Source organism: Trematomus bernacchii, unplaced genomic scaffold, assembly GCF_902827165.1.
Source record: "Trematomus bernacchii unplaced genomic scaffold, fTreBer1.1, whole genome shotgun sequence".
Taxonomy (NCBI): Eukaryota; Metazoa; Chordata; class Actinopteri; order Perciformes; family Nototheniidae; genus Trematomus; species Trematomus bernacchii.
In genome coordinates, this window is record NW_022987607.1 from 497,997 (window position 1) to 521,993 (window position 23,997).

The 23,997-nt window shown below is 40.7% G+C and overlaps 1 protein-coding gene across 3 annotated transcripts; it reads right to left on the bottom strand.

The window, feature by feature from the left end:
* On the bottom strand, positions 1-23,451 carry anln (anillin, actin binding protein). Of its 3 annotated transcripts, XM_034131009.1 has the most exons (25): positions 23,276-23,451; positions 21,029-21,158; positions 19,798-20,048; positions 19,617-19,749; positions 18,755-19,038; positions 17,803-18,187; positions 17,218-17,417; positions 16,083-16,184; positions 15,879-15,981; positions 14,873-15,189; positions 13,580-13,722; positions 12,793-12,934; positions 11,561-11,696; positions 11,043-11,225; positions 10,299-10,425; positions 10,155-10,203; positions 9,584-9,637; positions 8,948-8,980; positions 8,809-8,827; positions 6,541-6,653; positions 5,329-5,382; positions 4,996-5,082; positions 4,455-4,562; positions 1,918-2,090; positions 1-1,284 (listed from the first exon to the last, which is right to left on the bottom strand). In XM_034131009.1, the coding sequence occupies exons 1-25, from the start codon at positions 23,291-23,293 to the stop codon at positions 1,170-1,172; spliced, it is 3,459 nt and encodes a 1,152-aa protein (XP_033986900.1). In that variant the 5' UTR covers positions 23,294-23,451; the 3' UTR covers positions 1-1,169. The 3 variants fall into 3 exon arrangements, with proteins under 3 accessions (XP_033986900.1, XP_033986899.1, XP_033986901.1); XM_034131008.1 differs by having other exon boundaries at positions 19,617-20,048; XM_034131010.1 differs by lacking the exon at positions 5,329-5,382 and having other exon boundaries at positions 19,617-20,048.
* Positions 23,452-23,997: the final 546 nt, after the last annotated feature.

The following is a 23,997-nucleotide window of genomic DNA, read 5'->3' on the forward strand; positions in this document are numbered from 1 at the left end:
GGAAGTTAACCTGATCTATTTTGGTGAAATAAATCAGGTTATTTATTGAAGTCTGATATAAACACAAATACCCAACAAAGTGAAGAAGTGCTCTCCCATGATGAAAACTCATGCCCCCACAATGCATCTGTTTGTAGTCCATTATCAACCGCTGAGAAAAGCTTCTTTTACAATATTAAAATACATTTACCAACACCTGCAGGGTCAATGAAGTCTGTTACATAAAAAACACAGGTGTACGGTAAAGTCTAAAATCATCAGCTGCTGCAGAACTCCAGATATTAACGAGCAATTAAGTAAAATAATCTCTAACCTCTAACAATAAATACATCGGACAACATTTACAGGATACCTGAGCCTGAAATACCACTTTAAAATCTCTGTTTGCAGCAAATACAAGTAAACTATTAAAAAAACAAACATGTTACGTGTTGGGCTAAGGGGCGGGACATCTCTAAGCTGTTGACCAATCACAACAGAGGCAGCTGACCAATCAGAGCAGACTGTGGAGACATGATATGAACCTGAAAAGTCCAACATATCTCCTCTTTAATTAAAAATAAGATGATATGATCAAACAGCTTGTTTCCATCTGAAATGGGAACTGTATCGACATGTTAGTGATGCATTTAAATAAAATGAGGTGTTGAATATGTAACAGACTACCCGCAGTTATCCCACACTGAACACATGCACACGTAGAATAAAAAAAAATCAGCTATAACTGCTATCAAAACATCTGTGCGTGAGAATAAAGAGAGACATGTGAACGTCCTGCCACGAGTCATAAAAGCTAATATATATATATAGTCAAACTCACGGGAGTACCAGTACTGTTCTGTGCCGTCATGCAGGATACAACGTGATATAAAAACCTCAACATTCATCTGTAATTCAAACACCATTTATATAATTGATTCCAGCCGTGAAACCAAATCATTTAAAGCCGTGCAACAACACTAAATATTGGCATTAATATAAAAACATCATGTGGAAATGCTTAAAGAATAGTGCTGCACTGAATACTGAAATGTGTTTGAATGGCTTTACGTTCCCTCTGACCTCAGGTGTTCAATGACTTATCTCCTGGAAGATAAGTGGAAGTATGTATAGTGTATTGCACGTATAATGAACGGGATATTTAGAGTCCAACAGGTGTTTTTTGGGCTTCACTGCGGCCGGTAGCAGGCGTCCGGCTGCCACACCCTCAGATCCACCAGAATCTGGTTCAGTTTGCTCATCCAAAGGCTCCTCTCGTCCTTCGTGTCCGCACTCAGCCAGTTCCTGCACACATATACTATTTATACACACTACATATACAAAGGTTTCATAGTAACATACCTTAATATTTATTATATTGATCTATCTTATTATTGCACAGTTGCACTTTAAGTTCTAACTTCCAATTATACATTTTTATTCCTTTTAACGATTTATTTCGAGCAAAAACCCAATTTCCCACAAGATAAATAAAGTACTCTGATGAGGGTTAAAACATGTGTGTATATATATATATATATATATATATATATATATATATATATATATATATATATATGAAATACAGTGGTGAAATGTCACAAAGTACATTTATATTAGTACTATTTTTATATCATTTACATTTTATTCTATACATGTAACCCACTACACTTTGAAGCAAATACTTTTTTTAAATATTATTTCTCTGTTATTTGATTTATTTTCTTAAAACAAAACCCAAACATTAAGTCAATTTTGGAACTTTCCTCATAATGAAGTATTTTAAGACCAAAGTATTTCTACTTTTACTTTAAAGGCTCCGATTACTTCTTCCACCACTGTACATACACGGAGAAGAACCTGATCTTCGTGCTTAGTGTTACCGTGTACTTGTATTGCAGTACTTTCAGAGCGTAGTACTTGTAGTGTAGTACTTACTTGGTGACACACAGCGTGTCGGTGCACTGAGAGACGAGGGTCTCCCGGTCCTCTGCTCTCTGAGGCCGAACAGTGATCAGCTCCAACGTGTTGGGTCGGGCGCAGAACTCTCTGTTCACCGGATCCACGCGCTGACTGGTGCAGTGACACAGGTTCAGACGCCCAATGGGGTTCTGGGGGAAAGGGGGGGTCAGTACGGATATAACACACATCAAATATAAAACAGACGGCTGTCAGAACAAGATACCTCGAGATATGTTTGGGGTTATCGAGGAGAGGTGCCATTGCATTTCCTTTGTATTTGTTCATGGTATGCACAACGTAATCCAAACAATTATTTACAAAACAAGCCTCGTATAAATCGTATATTACCAGCTCCTTTCTCAAAACATATAAATATAAATAGATGGTCCTTCAAGCCATCATGGAGTTCGTTCGCAGAAATGTTCATCAGAAAACGTCATTTATCCCCGGAGGACATTTTGACGGTTGCTCAAATTTACAATAAAATAAAACAAAAATGTTTATATAAATAAGAAGTTAAGTAAAAGAGTGAAATATATATGCAGTAAATATTAAAAACATATATCTTTTTATAAAAATAACCCAAAATAAATAATATTGTTATAAATAAAAATATTGTATTAGTAAAAAGTGCAAATTGTAGAACAGTAAAAATAAAAGTATTACCGGTACTTGCAATAAAAACACATGTAACCTCAGTAACACTTAAGGAAGTTGCATGTTTAATGAAAATACAATTATTTCCTACATTATTGAATATGAAAAGGTGCTCACTGAACATGGAAGATACGATAATAAAAAGAGAATAGAGGTAACATTTTAAAGTGCAGTTGTCAAGGTTTACAATGAGGGTTGCAATGCATTGATCTCTCAAATTGATGACGAAAGTCCAAAAGCTCTTTGGTCCACCAGAGAACCAGGAAGCACAATGTCCTATTTCCTGACACTAGAGGGCAGTGTTCAGTTAGAAATAAGGTGCCATCAACCTGTCAGAGAGTGCAGCAGAAAATAGGCCCTGATGTCTGGATGTGGCTTCCTTACACGATGGACTAAAGCGCTAAATGTTCATTAACGAGCAATGTGTGCATGCATGCTGGTTTTTAATTAATGTGCAACCTTGTTAACGGGCTACTGTAATCTGGCTTTTTTGATTACTGCACATATTTCATATTTTGATGTAACGATACCAAAAATTCACGGTACGATAATATCACGATAAAAAGTCCACGGTACGATATTTATCGCGATATTGAAAAATAAAGAAGAAAACAAATTGTGAATCTTTTTTTACATGTTCTTTGAATTTTTTTTTCTTTATTGAATAATAAATCTGATTTGTTGAGCAATAAAATAAATCAAGTTTCACTTTAGTTTTTCAAGTAACTCAACTCAAACTCACTCTGTCATCAGACAGGTTTTTAGGAATATGAGCATGCCCACATTTCCAGGTAGAAGCTGGGATGTTTGGGCGTTTACAATATCCCCTGCTGTGGAAAGAACTCTCTTGCTTGGTACTGATGTTGCTGGGACAGAGAGATATGCTTTGTCCATGGGTGACAGCAGTGGGTCAAACTGTGCAATGTCTCTCTTGGCTTATTGACAGGGCGAGATATACATATACTGTTGGTACTTGTCAATGTCTCTAGGTATGTACATGTAGCCCTGTAAATACGATGTCCTTTTGTGCCATCTGTTGTTTTATGTTCATGTTGTAACCTACTTGCTGCCATGTTGGACAGGTCTCTCTTGAAAAAGAGATCGAATAATAGTCTTTTTTGTCAACAAGCCGAGGCGCAGCGGCAGTTGCACTCCCACTTGCAGCTTCTCGTTTCTCACATGCTCTGGCAGCTAGCGCGTGCATGAGAGAGGGGCGGCACTTAGAGCGTGCTTGAGAGGGGAGGGGCTGCAGGCACGGCTGCAGGGAGTGGAAGCAGAACACACACGGCTCTTATTAAAACAGCGCTTTCTCACCGGAGTACTTTTCCCCGTCATTCTTAAAGTACAGATACTAATGAAACGGAGGAATTGTAACGTTTTTAACGGCATCGCGGTACCTTTCAAGTATCGGTACACCGTGCAACACTACAATGGGACCACCTGGTTAAATAAAGGTTTAAAAAAAAAAAAAATGTGTTTAAAAAAAAGTTATAATATTTGTATTTTTTTAAATCGCGGTCGGTTTTGTCAGTCTCACGACGGTATTGAGACATTTATTTACCGCGATATTCGATATATCGTTACATCCCTAGTTATTATAGTTTTCTATCTGTGTTTTGACTTTTATGTATGCACCATGACACCAAGTCAAATTCCTCGTACGCGTCAACCTACCTGGTGATACACCTGATTCTGATTTCTGACTGTCACTAAATAATTGACCAATTAAGCATCAGTAAATCACATCTAATCTTATCTCCATTTGTCTAGAATGATCCCTATACGTTGGGATCATTTCAGAAGGAAAACAGGACCCATTAGTGCACATTGAAATAAGGTAAAGAGTGTAAAGCTACCTTGCGCTTCTCGTCGTCGGGGTAGGTCCAGTAGGAGATGCAGTACCCGGACAGAACACACCACCTCCGGTGCCACGAGCCGAACCCACTGACGTCCTCAAACAGCGTCTGGAGAGATAATATATTAGTATTGGATAAATTCTCATTCAAACAATCCCTCAAAAATCACCTTTTCACTCTTGCCTTTCAAACCCTACTCCACTAACCCCTCGCCCCTATTCCACCTAGCTTAGCACTTTTGACTTTTGTTGTTATTTTCTTTCTTTCAAGGTTTCAAGGCTTTTATTGTCATGTGTACAGAGCTACAGTGGAGATATGTCAATGAAAATCTGAGGTCACAGGCTCCTCCAACAGAGCAACACCATACAACAGATCAAATAGTGCAACTAAATAAAATAGAATAGAAACAGTGCAGAATAGTCGATATACAGTAATTGGAATATTGATATTTACTTGATTGTAAAGCGGTGTGAGCAGCAGGAAAAGCACTATATAAATCACATGTATTATTATTATATAAATCTACAGTGTTTCCACTCACCAGGAAGCCCCTCTCCTCCACCTTCGAGCCCACCTCACACTGCATCTTCAGGTAGACGTTTCCCTCCAGAGGACACAGGAACGGCACCTGAGAGTCAGAGACACACGAGTCAGCAGCAGCTCAGATATCAGGGTGCACACATGTTTCAGTTAAATACAAGGTTCAACAAATGAAGGTCACAATGCAGGTTTAACATGGTAAAAGAGGGACAGAAAGTTAGTGTGGGAATGCAGTAAATAACCCTCCTGTTACAGTGCTCTCCCTCACACACACACACACTCACAGAAACACTCACACACTGAAACAAGTACACACACACACACATGTAGTAACCTTGGTGTGAAACAAGTCACTGAGCAGCTCTCTGTCCCTTCGATCATATTTGATCTAAAACACAGACATCAGGAAGTGGGGGGTGAATGAGGGAACATGGAGAACAACAGGGAGTCTGTGACGCCTCTACACACACACATATAAACACTAATACCTCAAACCTAAAGCACGGACATTAAGCCACAGACAAAGAGGAAAACTGAGAGGGATATACACTAGGGATGGGAATTTGAAAGCAAATTTATATTCGAAAATGGCACTGTCGTATACATTTGATTAATCCATTTGATCATATGTAATCAACTTAAAATGATTCATAACTCATATTCGAACACCTGAATCAACGAATATTCGATTAATCATTCCCATCCCTAATATACCCTAATAACATCAAACCTAAAGCATGGATATACAGTGCCACAGTGACGCGTCCTAAAACCCGGAAGTCAGCATTTCACCACTTCCGGTTCCTTCGACAAAAAGCAATGGGATCTCTCCATAGGGTTTAGGAAACTATCTGTAAATAAGGTCTGTGGTTGAGACGCATTGAAGAGACGGATCACGTTTAGTTCTACGACATTAAATCCATCAGCAGTGACCCCACTGGTGATTTCTGAAGAGTTAACGTGTCTGAAAAACGATGGTTGTTACCAAGTGGCTGAATAGGACTACAGAAGTTGAGGAGGACGTTGTACGTCATTACGCCGAACACGTAAACACTCCTCTAAGTTTGTTTGCCCTGTTCTGCTTGAAAGCAAGTACCTGCCTCCTGAAAACTGTTCAAACAAACGCTTCAACTCATACTATTTAGAATCTGTGTGTTTGATATGGATCTTAAGTTGGCGTGACGTTGAAGTCGTGCTGCTGTACTCGGCTGTAGTTCGTTTATAGCATAACGTTAGCATTTTGCTTCCGGCCATTAGATTTATGATTAGAAAATTATAAAAGTAGGGTAGACATGTGGAGATTATCCGGCTGAGCAAAACGTGATCCGTCTCTTAAATGTGTTTTCAACCACAGACCTTATTTCCAGATATTTTCCTAAATCCTATGGAGAAATTGCAATGCTTTTTGTCGAAGGAACCAGAAGGAGTTTGCTTCCGGGTTTTAGGACGCGTCACTGTGGCTCTCTATGAAGCCGTGGACAAAGAGAATAGTGAATGTATAAACAGCAGATTGTGACGGTGTGTCAGTGATCAATAAGATGCTCACCTTGTCCAGGTGGAACTTGTTTTGCCCGATGGAGGCCAGGGTGAGTTTGTGGGATCCGACCAGGAGGAAGTTGCTGGTGCGCACAGAGTTCGGTCCTCCAGGACTCGCTATCACTACACACACACACACACACACACACACTATATTATAGTACTATACTATAGTAATACTGCATGAAGTTTAAAGCGGCACTTCACCACTCTATTATACAGATCAAGATCTCTGTACCGCTCAAAATAAGAACTTATCATTGGAAACTGTTTAATGTCTTTTCAATTAAGCGAAGTGTAGGATGAAGCAGTTTTGACGTAAAGAATTTGATGCGCCCGTTTTAACTTCTGTGATTCCACCGGGCTCTACAGCACAAGGCAAGTTAGATTTAAGACTTTCTAATGCCACACTGAATTACAGAATTGAAATAGTGAATTATGTGCAATCTTTACACAATCTTGACCATTTAAAAAATAATTGATGTTACCAATTCCATACAACTCAGTCCATATTTATTTATATATAATGAGATCAATGTATTTTAAGATTGTTTAAAGGGATCCCCTTGTTTAAATCTGTCTATTTTAAATCTCCTAATTATTTTCACTAGCATTACCTAATCAAGGAAATGTAAAACTTGCCCTTGAAGCTTATGAGTTTCAAAAAGCTTTAATTAGATTTCACTTCATACAGGGTTCCTGCAGGTTTCGCCAACTCAAATTTAAGACTTTTTAAGACTTTTTAAGACTTTTTAAGACCTTTTTAAGACCACTTCGAATAGAATTTAAGACCTATTTCACGGCAAGAAAGTATGAAGGAAAATTGCTATGAAAGAAGAAATACGTCCCATAATTACTTACAAATCAAATGTATTCATGTTCAACATAAGAACAATGACTGAACATAACAGCATAACAGTACAGAACTGTGTTAGCCAAAAAGTGTGTATGTGTCTCTGTGTGTGCTTGTGTGTGTGTTAGGGCTGTGCAATTAATCGTATTTTAATCGCAATTACGATTTTGGCCTGCCACAATTACAAAAACAACATAATCGAAAAAAACTATTATTTTGCTTTGCTAGGTTGTGACAGCGCAACATATTTGATCTAATTAATTTTAGTCTAATTTATTTTTATTTATCATATATGTTTAGTAACTTGTGGAAGTGCGCTCCAAAATATTTGTTGATCTTGTTTATTGGTATTTATTATTTTGATATTATTTATTTAAATATATCATTTATTTAATTTATTTTTGTATTGGTTTTTCAGTTGAATTATACGTTCAGGGTAATCAACAGTTAAAAAGATACTGTTCAAATTATTATTTGTTTTAAAGTTCAATAAATGGATGTTTTCAAAGTCAATGAATAATCTTATTTAATAATCGTGATATCAATTATTGACCAAAATAATCGTGATTATGATTTTTGCCATAATCGAGCAGCCCTAGTGTGTGTGTGTGTGTGTGTGTGTGTGTGTGTGTGTGTGTGTGTGAGAGAGAGAGAGAGTAACAAGAGCTATATTCAGAGCTCTGCTGCCTTGGCTACAATCTTTCATCGTTGCTGTTGTATGATTGGTGTTTAACTACGGTATTTAGCGTATACACTACAGCACCTCCGCTTTTAGGGTTGACGTCGAAGACCCAAACGTCGCCCGGAGGTCCAACGGTGTTGTTGCGGGAGCTGCTGCACTAGCTAACGCTGCACTAGCTAACGCTACATTAGCCAAACAAACGCCAATTTCTTTTGAAAAAGGTGCAGCGGGCTTCAAACACGTTCCCCTCCACTGGTTTCAACCAAGCACTAAATTCGACGTTTTCCAACCAAATACGGTTGAACTTACACTTCCCCATATTTATTTGTAAGTAGATTCGAAGAGAGATGAGTTTCTGACTGCCGCTAGCTGAAGCTTGGTTGCTAGGTTACTAGCTGGGTGTTCTCCGTTAAGGGGCCGGGGGAAACAAAGTTAGTGATGACTGGTTCCATGTTGATTTATTTCAATACAAATTGTTGGGGGGAACTGAAAGGCTATTACCGTTACTTTGCAGCCCGGACATTTCCCCCAAAACACATTTTAGACGCGATCGCAACACAGAAGTACCTTTCAAATCCCATCATTTTTAAGACCTTCTAAATCATATTTAAGACCTTTCTTATTTTTTTGGTCATATTTAAGACCTTTTTAAGGCCTTAAATTCAGATTATCAAATTTAAGACTTTTTAAGACCCCGCGGGAACCCTGTTCATAGAACAAAAATATTGAGTATTTCTACATACCTGGTGTCTGGACACTTTTCTGCAAGACAAGAGATAAAGACCAACAAATTAAAAATGTACAAATGGCAGGCAGGAGAGAAGTCAAACACTCTTATTGACACACATATTCAAAAGCAGAACATATATTAGAGATACTCACAGTGATGGCCAGGAACCTCTTTGGAGTCATGGCCTGGAGAGATGAAGGAAATGTTTTAAAGATGTAAATGACAGTGACATGTTTCTGGTCAGGTAACAGTGCATCAACCACACTGTTCCCCCCGACCCACACTGTGCCCCCCCACCCACACTGTTCCCCCCCACCCACACTGTTCCCCCCCACCCACACACTGTGCCTCCCCACCCACACACTGTGCCTCCCGACCTACACACTGTGCCCCGCGACCCACACTGTTCCCCCCCGACCCATACACTGTGCCCCCCGACCCACACTGTTCCCCCCCGACCTACACTGTTCCCCCCCGACCCACACTGTTCCCCTCCACCCACACACTGTTCCCCTCCACTCATACACTGTGCCCCTTCACCCACACACTGTGCCCCTTCACCCACACACTGTTCCCCTCCACCCATACACTGTTCCCCTTCACCCATACACTGTTCCCCCACCCCCCCACACGTGAGGGATTAATACAGAAACATACCGACATACACATATCATGGGCCTCATGAACATGTCTCCTTATCTGGACACACACACACACACTTCAAGCATTAAAGCACGCTTCAGTATCGACAGACTCCATTAAAGTTAAAATATTTGTGTGAGATTTACCTTTGACTTGCTGGCTTTCTTCTTCTTGTCGTTGCAGACGTCACGCCTCTGCACCTGAGGGATAAATAAAACAGAAGACTAATGAACCAGCTGCAGATCAATACTAAAAACAGGTATGTAACCTTTATCCAGAATGTTTCTCACAAGGCAAACATGTAAACAAACCTTGAAGCAACCGAGCAGCATTAAACCCTCAGAACAAAGATGCTCAAATGAATGTAATGGAGTTGTACGTGCTCAATGTGAACCTTCTTTATTTAGAGACAGTTTAACGTGACTGCACATAAGCATTTCATAACGTTTGACCTGTAGAGCTGTTACATGCAACTCAAAGTATCTCATGCTGTGCTCGATCATATTTGTATCATATCCAGCAAAGTACATATGAGGACGAATGCACATATTACAGAATATCTTAAAGAACGTTAATATCTGAGTAACAGTGTTTGGAGACAAAGAGAGAACATCCTAACTGGAAATCAAACTGTAGGGATGAGCGTGCAGATTCCTCCTGGTGGATGAAACTGAATTTGTTGTAAGAAAGATTCTACTTTTGAAAGTAAACACTCACCAAGCTGTAGACCTCGATATCAATCTCAAAGTCACTGGAGACGTCAGATCTGAGAGGGAGGAGGATCACAGGTATTTGTTCAAGTACAGAATGCAGTACAGAATCTGATAGAAACATGTTTTTATAATCTGATCAGGTGCTCACATGGTGAAGCTGGTGGGGAAGGTCAGCGTGTCTCCGCTCAGGCCTCGATGTGTGCTCGCTAACGGAGTCGCTACCGTGTGCTCCACTCCAGCTCGAAGCATCAGGAAGAACGAGTGCTTGGTCGCCTCTGAAGGGAGGAAGAGGGTGGGTTTTTTATTATCTTAAAAGGTCTCCTATCATGCAAAAGTCACTTCTTGATGTTTTCTCTACATCACCGTGTGTCCCCGGTGTGTCCCCCGTGTGTCAGGAGACTCTTAAAGTGTCAGGAAATAAAACCCTCTCTCTTTTCCTCCGTACCCACATCTCTAAAAACGGGGGAACAACGGAGCTGACCCAGATTTGCTGCGTCATGACCACATTACTCAAATGTGGGCGGGCTTTAAACCCACGGGCCAATCAGAAACAATGAGACGTGTTTTGAACCTAATATGGTCTGTGTTTACATTAGCAAGCATCGCTAACCACTCAGAGCTAACTTGTACTGGAGAGAGTATGTGTGAAGAAGCAGGAAATAGAGAATCATCACTTCAGTAACAGCTGAAAGAGAGGGGGATGAGGCTAGAATGGGTGATCTGTTTGGTATTTTGAGCAAAACACTTCAGAGACATGTTTTTTTATATATCTGAGACCTATAATATATGCCTAAAAAGAGTATATAGGGGACCTTTAATGTTCATAGCTGTCACCAGAGTGGTGCAGGAATGAGTGCTCTATAGTCTTGTATCTCTCTCTCCCTAAGCGTACCTGGCTTGTTGGCGATGGAGCAGACGAAGTCGGCCTTGAGAGGCAGACGGAGCTCCTGCAGGGTGACGGAGCCTTTAGAGGCCGAGGGTCCAGAGGGTCCCGGGGCTGAGAGGGGCTTCTTCTGTCCTGTCGGGTCTCTGGTCAGACGCTCCAGCTCTGCCTTCAGAGCCTCCCTCCTCTCCGCTGAGAGAGAAGAGCAGAACGTCAAGCTTTGATTCCACTGAGAGTCTCTGTACATACAGGGGCTTTAGAGTGAGGGGTCAACTGGAGAGCTCTCATCAATCAATCAATCAATCAATCAATCAGGGGCTCTAAACTAAGGGTTAAACTGGAGAGCTGTGTCTTTAGCACGCCTGTTCATTGTCTATGAACCTGGTTGTTGTGCAGATAAACATTAGACTACACTTAGATCATGCTTTGTGTAGAGTTAGGCTCTAGACTCTGGTGTCTGCATATGAATGTTTCATATACTCCAATGGACACGCCTCACTAAGGAAGTATTATGGGATGTTACTCACTGGCCACCAGCAGCAGCCTCTCGGCCTCGGCCTCCACCTGCGACCCCCTGCCGTGCTCCTCGTCGGTGCAGCAGTTCAGAGCCTGGCTGGCCTGATGGATGACCGTCTGCTGCAGGTTCAGCCCCGTGCTCAGGACCTGGAGGAGTGGGATGGAGTGTAATATATCTGTACTGGTGATATAACACCACCATTGCACCACATTTCCAACCTTGGAGTAATCTTTGACAGCCAGCTCAAATTCGATAAACACACAAACCATATCACCAGGACCGCCTTCTTCCATCTAAGAAACATTGCCCGCCTCCGCCCCTCACTCTCCTTCCCGGCTGATAACCCTCATCCACGCATTCATCACTTCAAGACTGGACTACTGCAACAGCATCCTGTATGGCTCATCATCCAACATCCTAAATAAACTACAATATATCCAGAACTGCGCTGCCCGCCTCCTCACCCACACCCGCTCCAGAGACCACATCACCCCCGTCCTCCTCACCCACACCCGCTCCAGAGACCACATCACCCCCGTCCTTCAGAACCTGCACCCGCTCCAGAGACCACATCACCCCGTCCTCCTCACCCACACCCGCTCCAGAGACCACATCACCCCCGTCCTTCAGAACCTGCACCCGCTCCAGAGACCACATCACCCCCGTCCTTCAAAACCTGCACTGGCTTCAGAGACCACATCACCCCCGTCCTTCAAAACCTGCACTGGCTCCCTGTCCGTCAACGAATACACTTCAAAATCCTTCTGCTAACACAAAGTTCTCAATAACCAGTTTCACCGCTTGGTGCGGTGCGTTTGGGTTGGAGTCCTCTGAAGTGAACTCAACAACCTGAAACAGGTGGTCTCGGACCGCTTGCTAGTGAACTCTGGAGCGGTTCATCTCTGTGAACGCAGTCCGCACCAAAACACAGGAAGCGTAGTATTTACGAGTCACAAGAAAGCGGATGTCTTCAAAATCTTCAGCGAAAGAGTGAAGCAGAATGAAGAGTTGACCGGTGTCGTGTAAAAGTAAAAAAGCTCCCTCAACTCTACAGAAAAGTGGCAGCTCCCCCGATATTAAAGACACATCATCTAGGCCGTGTGTCACATACAGTAGCCTGAAGTCACAAACTGAAGCCAGGCTATAGAACCTCCTGAAAAACAATGCACCAAGCGTTCCTCTGGTGCGCAGCAAAGAAACGACTGTTAGGTGTGAATGCGACCGTAAGCATTTGTTCCGAACCTTCATCTTCTGCTTGACGTTGAACAGAGCGGCTCCTCGGGGCTCCTCTGCTCTCTGAGTCACGTCCTCTTTCCTCACGATCACCTGCTTCACTGCCGGCCTCTCCGTCTCCTTCACTCGGATCGACCTGTAGGCGTCGATGCTAAACACACACATAATTATTATTATTATTATTATTATTATTATTATTATACTATAATAATAATAATAATAATCTTTATTTGTATAGCACCTGTCATACAACAAGTGCAGTTCAAAGTGCTTCACAGACATTTCACAGAAAATGGATATCACTCAGAATACAGTTTCCAGTAAAAGACATAAAAACAAACTAAAAATAGCATGAATACAATACATTTAGATTAAAAGGTACAACGATGACATTGTGCATAATATCAGTGATTCTTATTTGCTAATGTTTATCTATATTTACTACTACTTTCACTTCTTCGTTATAAGCTTGGGAAAAGTCCTTATTAAGAAGATGTGTTGCAGTGTTGTTAGTTAGCAGCAACAGTATGACCTTCAACTTCCTGATACGTCCTCCCTAAACTCCCAGAATGCTCCTTTCATTATCACCAAGCTTCACCCCTCCCCTTTTTCCTCTCTCTGTGTTTAAATAACCCCGACTCTACTCTTGGTCTTCCACTCTGCAGACTGCATGCTCTCTGTGGGACTGACTGAACTGTCTTGCAAGAAATAAAACAAGACAGCTGATTGGTTTGATTCTCTATCCACATTTGATAAGATAACAGTGAGAGGAGAGATCTCTGCTCCAGACTCCTACCTGTATGGAAGTCCTCTCTCCTCCTCTAGCGTCTCCCCTGAGGAGGCGCCTCGCACCATGTTGGATCTCTGGAACTTACTCCGTCTGGACACCTCTTCAGGAGTGCCGCTCTTCACCAGGAAGGAGGTGGCTGGAGTAGACGTCTGCAAAAAAATAGTTAAAACTTATTTTTTTTGCAGTTCTTAGAGTAATTTGACATCAAATCAGTTTCAATATCTTATCTATTGTTAGGAGTTCAACACAGAACAACATTAATGCACACAATGTACAACAATATCTGTTTTCTTTTTTTATTCCATGTTTTATTCCATTTCTTTGTAAATACCGTTATATTTTATTATATTTTTTATTACTTTTAATATTTTTCTAGTTCTCTATCTGTGTTTTACAATTTAGTTTTACTTTTATGTATGCGCTAGGTAGGGCTGCACGATATTGGAAAAAACTGACATTGCGATATTTCTTTCCCCTGCGATATGAAAACATACAGGAATTGAAGAAAAGACAGTTTTGTTTGTCCCAAACCATCCTTTCTTGAACTTTAATGCTATACAATTGGTATTTTTTTAACTATATTTAACCGGATGAAGGATTTTAGTCACGGACGTCTGGATCTGAAGTTATCAGAGCAACAAGCTGAGCTAGCTCGGTTAGCCGCGCCGAACTGGAGAAACACATGAAACTACTTTATTCAGTGTTTTTACATTTAATCACCGGGTCCGTTTGCTTTGGAGAGTGGATTGTGATTGGTGGTTTGCTGTCACTCACTCAAGGACCCCTGACATGAGAGCCGCGCCATTTTTCCTTTTGTAGCAAGCAGCAAAATAATTGTAACATGACATGTTTGAGTTCATTTGCCTACTTAATATCGCACGTCCTAAAAAAAAATTGCATGTCATGTGAATATCGCGCATGTGCATATCGCGATTATCGTCACGACACGATATATTGTGCAGCCCTAGTATGCACCATGACATCAAGTCAAATTCCTCGTACGTGAAAACCAACCTGGAAATAAACCTGATTCTGAAATGTATGTATATTTTCTACTTTTTTTTAAAATTGCTATTGAGATGTTGACTTTTTTTAAATGTTTATTTCTTGTCTTTTAATGTTATTGTACAATGCCATGTCTTTTTATGCTGCTGCAACGCAAACATTTCCCAACTTGGGATCAATAAAGTACTTCTTATCTTATCTTAAATACGACATCCTGCAGCGCTCACTACTTCCTTTTTTAAAATATTTTCAGATACAGATCATTTCCTGACAATAACAGGAAGTAGTTCCTACCATCATCCTGCTCTCTGGACTCTTCACCACAGCAGCCACACTCTCCAGAGGAATGATCAGAGACATGGAGGAGATATTCAGAGCATCTTCCTCATCATCATCATCATCATCATCATCGCTCTGGTCCAGGACTCCCTCAAACAGCTGGTTGATAACGGCAGAGTTGATGGAGCTGTCCACGTTCATCTCCCGCTCCTTAACCACTTCCTGCTCTTCCTCCTCTTCCTCCTCCTCTTCCTCTTCTGTGGTTTTCTCTGCAGGATGGAGGACCCTCAGAGGACTGGATGTTGAGGCTGGAGGCGAGATCATCCCATGGCCTGACATTTGACAAAAATCAATGTTAGAAATCATATTTTCTAATTCAAAAAATGAACAGGTTTCCAGGTATTTGCATAGTAATAATTATCTTTAAATCAAAGTACAAAAGTATAAAAAGGGACCAGACACCATTTATGTCCAAATACATATTTAAATCATCTAAAACTATTAAGTTGGATGCAATGTAATCTTTTTGCACATCTCAAAACACTTCAATTATATGATCAATTCAGGCCATGAGTAGTGTTGTTTGTAAATCGTTTTGTAAAGATAATAGCTGGTAATTGGTCCACAACAATTTCCCCACCTCTGGCATCCTCAGTTTACTCCCTTCAAAGCTGAACAAATGAAATATTCAGCACACAACAGCTAACATAACTTCCTTCTCATTCCCAAAAATAAAGTGTAAAGCAGGAGACTCTGCTTTTAGCATTAATAAACATTGAGACAGGTTGGGTACAAAGTCATCAATTTGACAAAAATACCACATCTCTCATCGGGGTCGGAAACACACATTATGATAGTCATTCATAACTTGTATTATAAGGGCCCAGCTTTGACAAACCAGAGCTTTCCCAAAGTCAAAAGATCTAATGGATGAAAGAACAGCTGCCAATGCTCATCAGAGAACCATCTTGCTAAAACAAAGTAAACATGTTCAACAGTGATATGAAATATAGTTTAATACCTGGAGGGAAGCTCTTAGTAGGCGTGTCCGTCCTCTGAGCCGAAGCTTCCTCCTGCTCTTCACTCTGAGACACTTCAGCCTCCACAGGCGTCTCAGGCTGCTCCTGAAACATATCAGTCATTTAACATTTCCTCACGAGAGCAGGACTGTAGTGTGAGATGCAAACAGAACGTTGTAATGTGTGTCAGATGCATGCTGGCCTACCTTGATGTCTGTGTTCTTGTTGGTTCCTGTTGCCTGATCTTTCCACATGTTGCTCCCCTTCTGGAAGCGACTCCGAATCTGAGCCAGCTCTGACTCTCGCTCCTGAAACAGAAGAGGTTGTTTTTAAAATCTCATTTCACTATTGTGACATCAAACACAATGATAACAGGTAGCTAGAGCTAGGAGATATATCTATATTCATCATTGTGTTACTCTGCCTTTTGTGCTCCGCCCCAAACACTTGGTCTTTATGCACATGAAGAACAGTAAACTAAACGAGACACAATTTTCTATTTTTTTAGATCTTTTAAATGTTGTTCATGTAAATAAAGGAGGATATTAGTGGTGATATTGATGTTAATAGGAGGGCAGATGTAGCTGGGCTGGGTCATATGTCCATTTAACGTAGTTTATTTGATAGGAGATTAAATATAGTGTTAGATTTGGTACATGGTGAAATGACACAAGTGTCTATTCCTGATCTGAAAGGCTGCGTTTCACTAAATGCAAGTCATTTTCTGAATTAACCAGAGCTGTTGTATTATTAGGCTTTACCTACTAAGTCATAATGCCCTGAGGATTATTTATCAAAATTGTAATTTTTTTTTAAACACTATGTAAAAGTGACCCTAAAATATTGTCACGATATCAAGGTATTTGTTTAAAACAGTCTTGATTTCTGATCGACTTCACTCAACTCTCTGCTCCAGAGCTTCTCTTGATACCTGGACTCACACCGTACATTTTACATTTATATTCAATCTAATATTTAATAACCCATTCCTCACATACTTATGTATATATAATATCCTGCTTTATATTTTGTTACTGTACATTTGTAATTCCACATGTATATTTTCTACTTTTTCTAATGCTATTTTATTTCTATTTGAGACATTTACATTTTGGATTGTTTATTTCTACTCTTTTAATTTCTCTCATGTGTAATGCCTTGTCTTCTGATTCTGCTGCAACGCAAACATTTCACACATTGGGATCAATAAAGTACTTCTTATCTTATTATCTTATCCCCAGCCCTACAGGAAACAGCGTCTGAACTAAGAGACACAATGTAACATTACTGATATTGGGCTATATAAATAAACATTGATTGATTGATTGATTGATCATGTACCAGCTTCTGTTTCTGGGTGAGGTCAGCAGTAGTTGTGTGAGCGGCGGCTCTCAGTCTCTCCTGAACCAAACGGGTGTTCGGGGTGAGGGAGGAAGGCGTCACAGCAGGAGTCCTGGGGGTCCTGGAGCCCCCTGCTGGAGAGGAAAGGTTACTGCGCTCCTGGCACTTCTCTCCAAAACGTTCCAGGAAAGATTTCACACCTGTTGGGAATAAAGGGGAACAATTATTCTTTTGATACAGGCGGAAAAACCAACTGTGAATAAAAAATAAAAAACACACATTTTGCAATATTACTGTCACCTTATCTAATACATCATTCCATTTACTTGTATATAGACTCTTCTTGCTCTATTTCTATTTTATTTGTATTAACTTGCATCTCAAAACATTCTCTTGCACTATTTTATCTGTTTTATTTGTTCTATGTCCTATATATATATATATTCATGTTGCTCTGTTGGAGGAGGACTTCAGTTTGTCATTGACACATCTACACAGTAGCTGCTGAGCTCATGATGATGAAGCCTTGAAACCTTGCAGGACTAGATCATCTCTCTATATATTCAGTGTTATAAAATAACTCACCAGGTCCTCCTGTGGTGTCCTTGGGTCCAGAGGATCCAGTGATGGTGGGCTTGGTTCTGAGTTCTGGTTTCTGGGGGCTCGGGGCGGGGTTCAGGTTCCTGGAGAGGGCCTGGGTCTTCAGGGGGCTTTGAGTCACGGATGTTAGGGATGAGGTTCCGGCCTTCTGGGGGCTGCATGGACCCTGGATAGAGCTCTTCTGGGGGCTGGAGGGGAAGGATGCCCCCTGGATGGAGCTCTTCTGGGGGCTGGAGGGGAAGGATGCCCCCTGGATGGAGCTCTTCTGGGGGCTGCTCACAGACTGGAGAGCTGCTCTGGCTGCAGGAACCTCCACCTTCTGGGGAGTTGGGAGGTCAATTCGACTCGGCTTAGGTGGGCCGTACTGAGCCTGAAAAAACACACAGGTCGTGTTATTAATAAAGCAAACTGTGCATTCAGAACAACAGTAAACTGGCAGCTGCATATCTGGCATTGTGTAGCCGAATCACGGTGTGTTGAGTTACAGCATAGGACATCAATTTGGGCTACTCTTCTCTGACAGTGCTGAAGGTCTTTGACTAGGGGGGTCATGTAATAAGGACTGTAAATAATATTGAAGTGTCTGCAGATCACTCTGATTAATAAATGAATTGCTGGGTCTATATAATGTCACCAAGTAGTGACAAATTGCCATTTTAGGTCCCTATAGTTCATAGTGAAGCTTTCTTATGTCATGTTTTATTTGTTCAAAAGTACAAAACCAAAATAAATTCACAAAGAAAATCAGTAAAACTTCACAGTTGAGTAGTTAAAGCAAATGTCTGGCCTTTTTGCTTAGGATAATACAATAAAAAAACAAAAAAATGCAAAAGAAACTCCTAAAAGTAAATATTATTAGAATTTAGGATATTTCTTTAGACAGACGGCTCGTATATAAACAGTCAGTAAGACATTTTCCTACCAAAGCATAAAGTACCTGAGCGCTGGGTGTAGACTTGCTGCCTGCAGGACTTGGCTTAGCTCCGTTAGCCACGTTAGCTCCTCTGCCTGCTGACATGGGGACGGCAGAGCTCTGTTTCTCCGTGGGGAATGCAGCGTGGCTCAGGTCGTCCTCCCAGGATCCGATGGTGGCGGCGAGGTTAGCGAGACGCCCTCTCCTCCCAGCAGGAGGCCCTGAGGACGGGGTTGCAGCTGCTGGGGCCTCAGGGTGTCTCTTCGGAGGAGACGGGGGGGCGCAGTCTGGAGCCGCTTCAGAGGAGTCTGAAGGTGGGAATATGTGGGATTTTAGCAGGGATATGAATCTATATAACTGAGGGACATACATAATGAACCTCACAGCATTCACAGTTAGATATTGCAAACTATGAATTCCTGAAAGTGGATCAGGAAGCCTTTATCTCAACAAAGAGAAAACAAACAGAGGTAGGGCATTTTGTATTAGACCTAGCCATGTCTTTATTTGAACCGGACAAATATATCTGCTTTAACAAAGATGGCTAAAAAAAGTGACTAATAAGTGCACTACATAGTAACCTAGATTAAGTGTGTTGTAGTTCCTAAGATATAGACGTTTTCTTATGATACGATGTTAATTGTTTGGGCAAATTAAACTGTTTTTCCCTGAAACAAAATGCATAAAAAACATCCAGTTTGCCCAGAAACAAAATATAGGATGAAAGAAAAACAAATGTTTTAACCGATATATTTTTTTTTAGATTTGTGTTGAGGCAAACTCAGAAAAGACTTGTTTCAGTTGCTACAGAGGGATTATATACTTTGGAACAATCCATGAAAATACTAAAAAAGTATCTCAAAGAGCCCAGAAAAAATATTCTCACCGTCTCCATCCCAGTACTTCCTCTGCGCCGCGAGCCTCTGCAGACGAGACCTCATGCCGGCAGTGGGAGGAGCTTCATCTTCTTCTGGATCCTGCCTCCTTTGAGGGGTCGATCGGACAGGAACCATCTCCTCCTCTCTGAAGCTGGGAGCAACAGGAGGAGACACAACCACCATCTTCTCCTCTCTGACGCTTTGAGTAACAGGAGGAGACACAACCACCATCTTCTCCACGGGTCGGGGTGCGTTCCTCTCCATAGACGAGGCGTGACGGACACTGTTGGGTCCCGTTGGGGGTTTCTTATCTGTGGGAGGGTCTGAGAGCACGGGGGCCACAGATCGGCTCATCGCTGGCTCCTGGTTCTCCTCACCGGCTACATTTTCCTCCGAGCAGCGGCGCTTTGAGGGGGAAGGCTTGGAGGAAAGCTGTGGAACTGGGAGGAGGCGATGGGAGGGGGAGTATTAGTGAAGAGTACCACAAACTGATGAGCAATAACATGTGTGTTCAACATGTTCCTAGTTAAAATGATTAGTAGTACTGGCTGCCTTCTTAGTTTGACAATTGTAAAAAAAGAATCTATATGTAACTCTGTGAAATATATAATTGTTACTCTGTTATCTAGCTTCTACCATACTACATTTAACACTTAATTGCTGCTGCTTCTACTACTCTACCTGAATGTGTACTTAATGTAAATATTATGTGCATGCCATTTATCTAATACTTTTTGTCTCTATCTTTACTTTTGCTGTCATAATGTAAATATAAAAAGGAATCCTGATTCGATTAAAGATATAGCGAAGTATTTAAAGTGACAGGAAGTTAGAACTACAGCTTTCTGAATGTGAAAGGGCATATAACCAGGACCCCTCTGAGTCCAATCCAAAAATGACTCTTGCCACTAGAGCAATACTTATTTTATTGCTCTCTAAAAAGGTAGAGCAGAATATAAGATTTGCAAAGTCAAAATGATATGAGTTCAGAAACAAAGCAGGCAAGTGTTTGGCTAATCTGGTGAAGAAAAAGATGAACATTTCCTCTGTTAAGGAGGTGTGCACCAGGTTAACTTTGTGTATTGACTACTTTAATAATAATAATATAATAATAATCTTTATTTGTATAGCCCCTTTCATACAATAAGTGCAGTTTAAGGTGCTTTAATCACTTTCTTTTAGGAGAAAGTTGCTCTTAGTTTGTCTTAAGTTGTTTGTGTAAATTGGCTGGTGAGTCCCATCTACTCATTTTTGCCAAATCAGTTTCCTCTCTCCCGGTTATTTTTATATGTTGTACCCCGAGTTTAGGAGGGAACGTAACAGATGCCTTTGGTGAAGTTAAGTTAAACTGGATACTAATGGCCTAAATAAGTTTTTTGCAGAATTTCATGAGCAGCTATATTCAAGGAAGTGTGCTCACCTTTCTCGCTGATCACACTGTTGGTGTCGGCCAGCGGTCTCTTCACCATCGCTCTGCTCGCTGCGTTCGGTCTGTCGGCCATCTTCTTCTGCAGGTTCTCTCTGCGGGCTCGGGTCCGCTCCAACAGTTTCTGGTTCGACAAAAAAACATTTAAGATGGTTACTCCAGTGGCCGCTTACAATACGACCTCCAACTACAGTGATCTAATTGAAAGAATTGATAGTCTTTAACATGTCACATTATGAGTTGCACAAAAGTCCAACAGTTTCTGATTCATAAAAAAAATATTTAAATGATTTCTCCAGTGGATGCTTTTTACATACAGAGGATGCCCAGTAAAATATATCCATGTGTTCTATATTTTATTATCAGTTACAGTACAATAAAACTACAGTGACCCAACTGAAATAACTGTCAGTTTTAACATGTCACATTATGAGTTGCACAAAGGTATTATTTATAGCAGGGACATGGGGTTGGACGCCTCATATTGCTGCCCAGTTTCATGTTTGTACTTTCTAAATCTTTTTAGATGTGACGGAGCAGGAGGCACTTTTTTTTTTTTTCCTCTGTTGTCTGTGTTGTTTTAGAATGTGTTTTTCATATGCAAACCAAATCGAACCTACGGTTACAAATAAATAACCTGAACTAGGCCAGTTTTTGCCCATCCCTGTGTACTGAAGAGAGGTTCTTATCTGAGGCGTGCCATGGGTTTGTTCAACAACCATAAAGGTGTTGATGTGCATACTGCAGTGTCCTCTTGTAACTAAGCAGTGCAAGAAGCAAGTCAAACATCAGTACAATTACAGTCATTCAGAGTATCTGCTTTTCTGCAACATCGACAGGGATAACTGAACATTTTGAGAGTTTAAATTATCAACATGCGAATGAAAACAAATGAAGTTCCTGCAGGCTGTAATAGATGTTCATGTCATTAAAGGAATAGTTGAACATTGTGTAAATGTGTGAAACAGGGTACAGTACTTTGTCTGCTTCTTTATGGACCACTTAAACAACCGTAGTTACACAAATCAGCTTTCCACCATAAATAAAGAGGCCTCTGTTTGCTCGCCCTCTTTTCTTTACATGACATTCCCTCTGGCCATGTCACACTCTGAATTACTGTTTGAGCGTTAACTGTGCAAGTCCAAACACATTCCTGCAGCCTCAGTTTGCACCGCCTTCACAACTTCTCCGGGCAGCGTGGAAAAAGTGAAGTCACATTTTACAGCATTCCTCAGCTGTTAGCCACTCCTGCTTGAGGTTCCTGGATTTGAATTTTCAAACCCTACTGGCTCGAATCCTGGAGTAACAGGAATTGTTATAAGATATAAATTATTCCTACTTTTAGCTTGCCGTGTCAGCAAGAATGCTTCAAGACAACTAGAACAAATCAAACCAGAAGGGACTTTGGACAAATTCCAGTGTTGCCACATACCATTGCCTTACATGGAGACAAGCTGATTTATGGAAAAAGGCTGACGTTATACCGAAGGTGGTGTCTTTGGTTAAGAGCATTGATAACGTACATAGGAAAAGGTGTTATAGTCCTGAATCAAAACCTCAGCAAGGAGCCTGGTTAAAGACTTACCAGAGGTGTAAAGTAACTAAGTACATTTACTCAAGTACTGTACTTAAGTACAAGATCTGAGTACTTCTTCCACCACTGGTTGTTACAGTTATTTCAGATGTTTTTTGCTAAGTCATTTACTCAAGTACTGTACTTAAGTACAACGTTGAGGTACTTGTACTTTACTTGAGTATTTCAAAGTGTTGCTACTTTGTACTTCTACTCCTCTCCAATTCAGAGGTAAATCATGTACTTTTACTCCACTACATGTATTTAATCCCTTTAGTTACTTCACAGATGTGAAATATAATCACCTCTTAAATCAGACTTTAGTTCCACCTGGAGTAAATGCACAAGCTACCCTGCAGTATACAAAGTCATTCAAACTAGCTGCACCTTTACCAGCTTTGAGAACACTTTCATGATCAATCATTATAAAACATATCATATATATTATTCTGAAATGGACCAATCTGCACAATGACTACTTTTATTCCTACAATCTTCTACTTTTACTCAAGTACAATATCTGAGTACTTCTATTTGTATTAAGTACAAGATCTGAGTACCCACCTCTGGATTAATGTGAAATGCTACGTTAGCTAGGTTAGCATTAGCAGCCGTTGACGTTCTATCTACCAAGGTAACTGTTTAGCTTAGCTAGCTCTCCGACTTACCTCAGTAAATGGATCCATTTTGGACAGTTTATCCAGACGATTATAAGCGTTGTATTGAACAAGAGTTACACACTGTTTGTGAACTAAAGCAGGACAAAATGGAGCTCCTCTCTCCTCTTCTCGGTTCCTCTTCTCTCTGACAAAACAAACTGTTACAATTTTGAATTTGAGCGCTGCGCCTACTGCGCAGACTCCGACCGTTGAACGAAACCACTGAGAACCAATCAGAATCGACTTGGCTTGCTTTTCACTTGAACAGCCAATCAGAGCCTAGGTCTGTACAAAAAACACGTCACATCATGTCAACAAGGCCCCTCCCACTCCGCTGCATCACGCTTTTCACATTACATTATTGTGGCACATCAGTAAAGCCTTACATATAAATATATAAGTTGGCAGACATAATTTAATGAATTTTAACTGAACAATAACTGAATGAGTTTGTTTCACTCTTAGACCAGCAGGGGTACCAAATCAATGAAGACTGCTGCAATAAGTACAATAATTAACTGTCTCATCGATGTTTGTCTGAATGAATATGATACTATTAACAATCATATTATTCCTATCAGCTGTCAATCACTGTTATGATTCACATATTCATTTATTATTGAATAAACTATATTTTTTGGAGGAGTTAATGATGAATGTTCCTCAAGATGCTTGCTCACCCTCCTTCAAATTTGAAAGACAAGTAATTATATCAAAATTCAAAAGATTCA

What these genes read in the sequence shown, in the direction of transcription:
- anln (XM_034131008.1), bottom strand. An exon ending in TCACCCAGAAACAGAAGCTG is followed by an intron (nt 16,185 to 17,217) that starts GTACATGATCAA and finishes CTTCTGTTTCAG; the next exon opens with GAGCGAGAGTCAGAGCTGGC. An exon ending in ACAAGAACACAGACATCAAG is followed by an intron (nt 15,982 to 16,082) that starts GTAGGCCAGCAT and finishes GATATGTTTCAG; the next exon opens with GAGCAGCCTGAGACGCCTGT.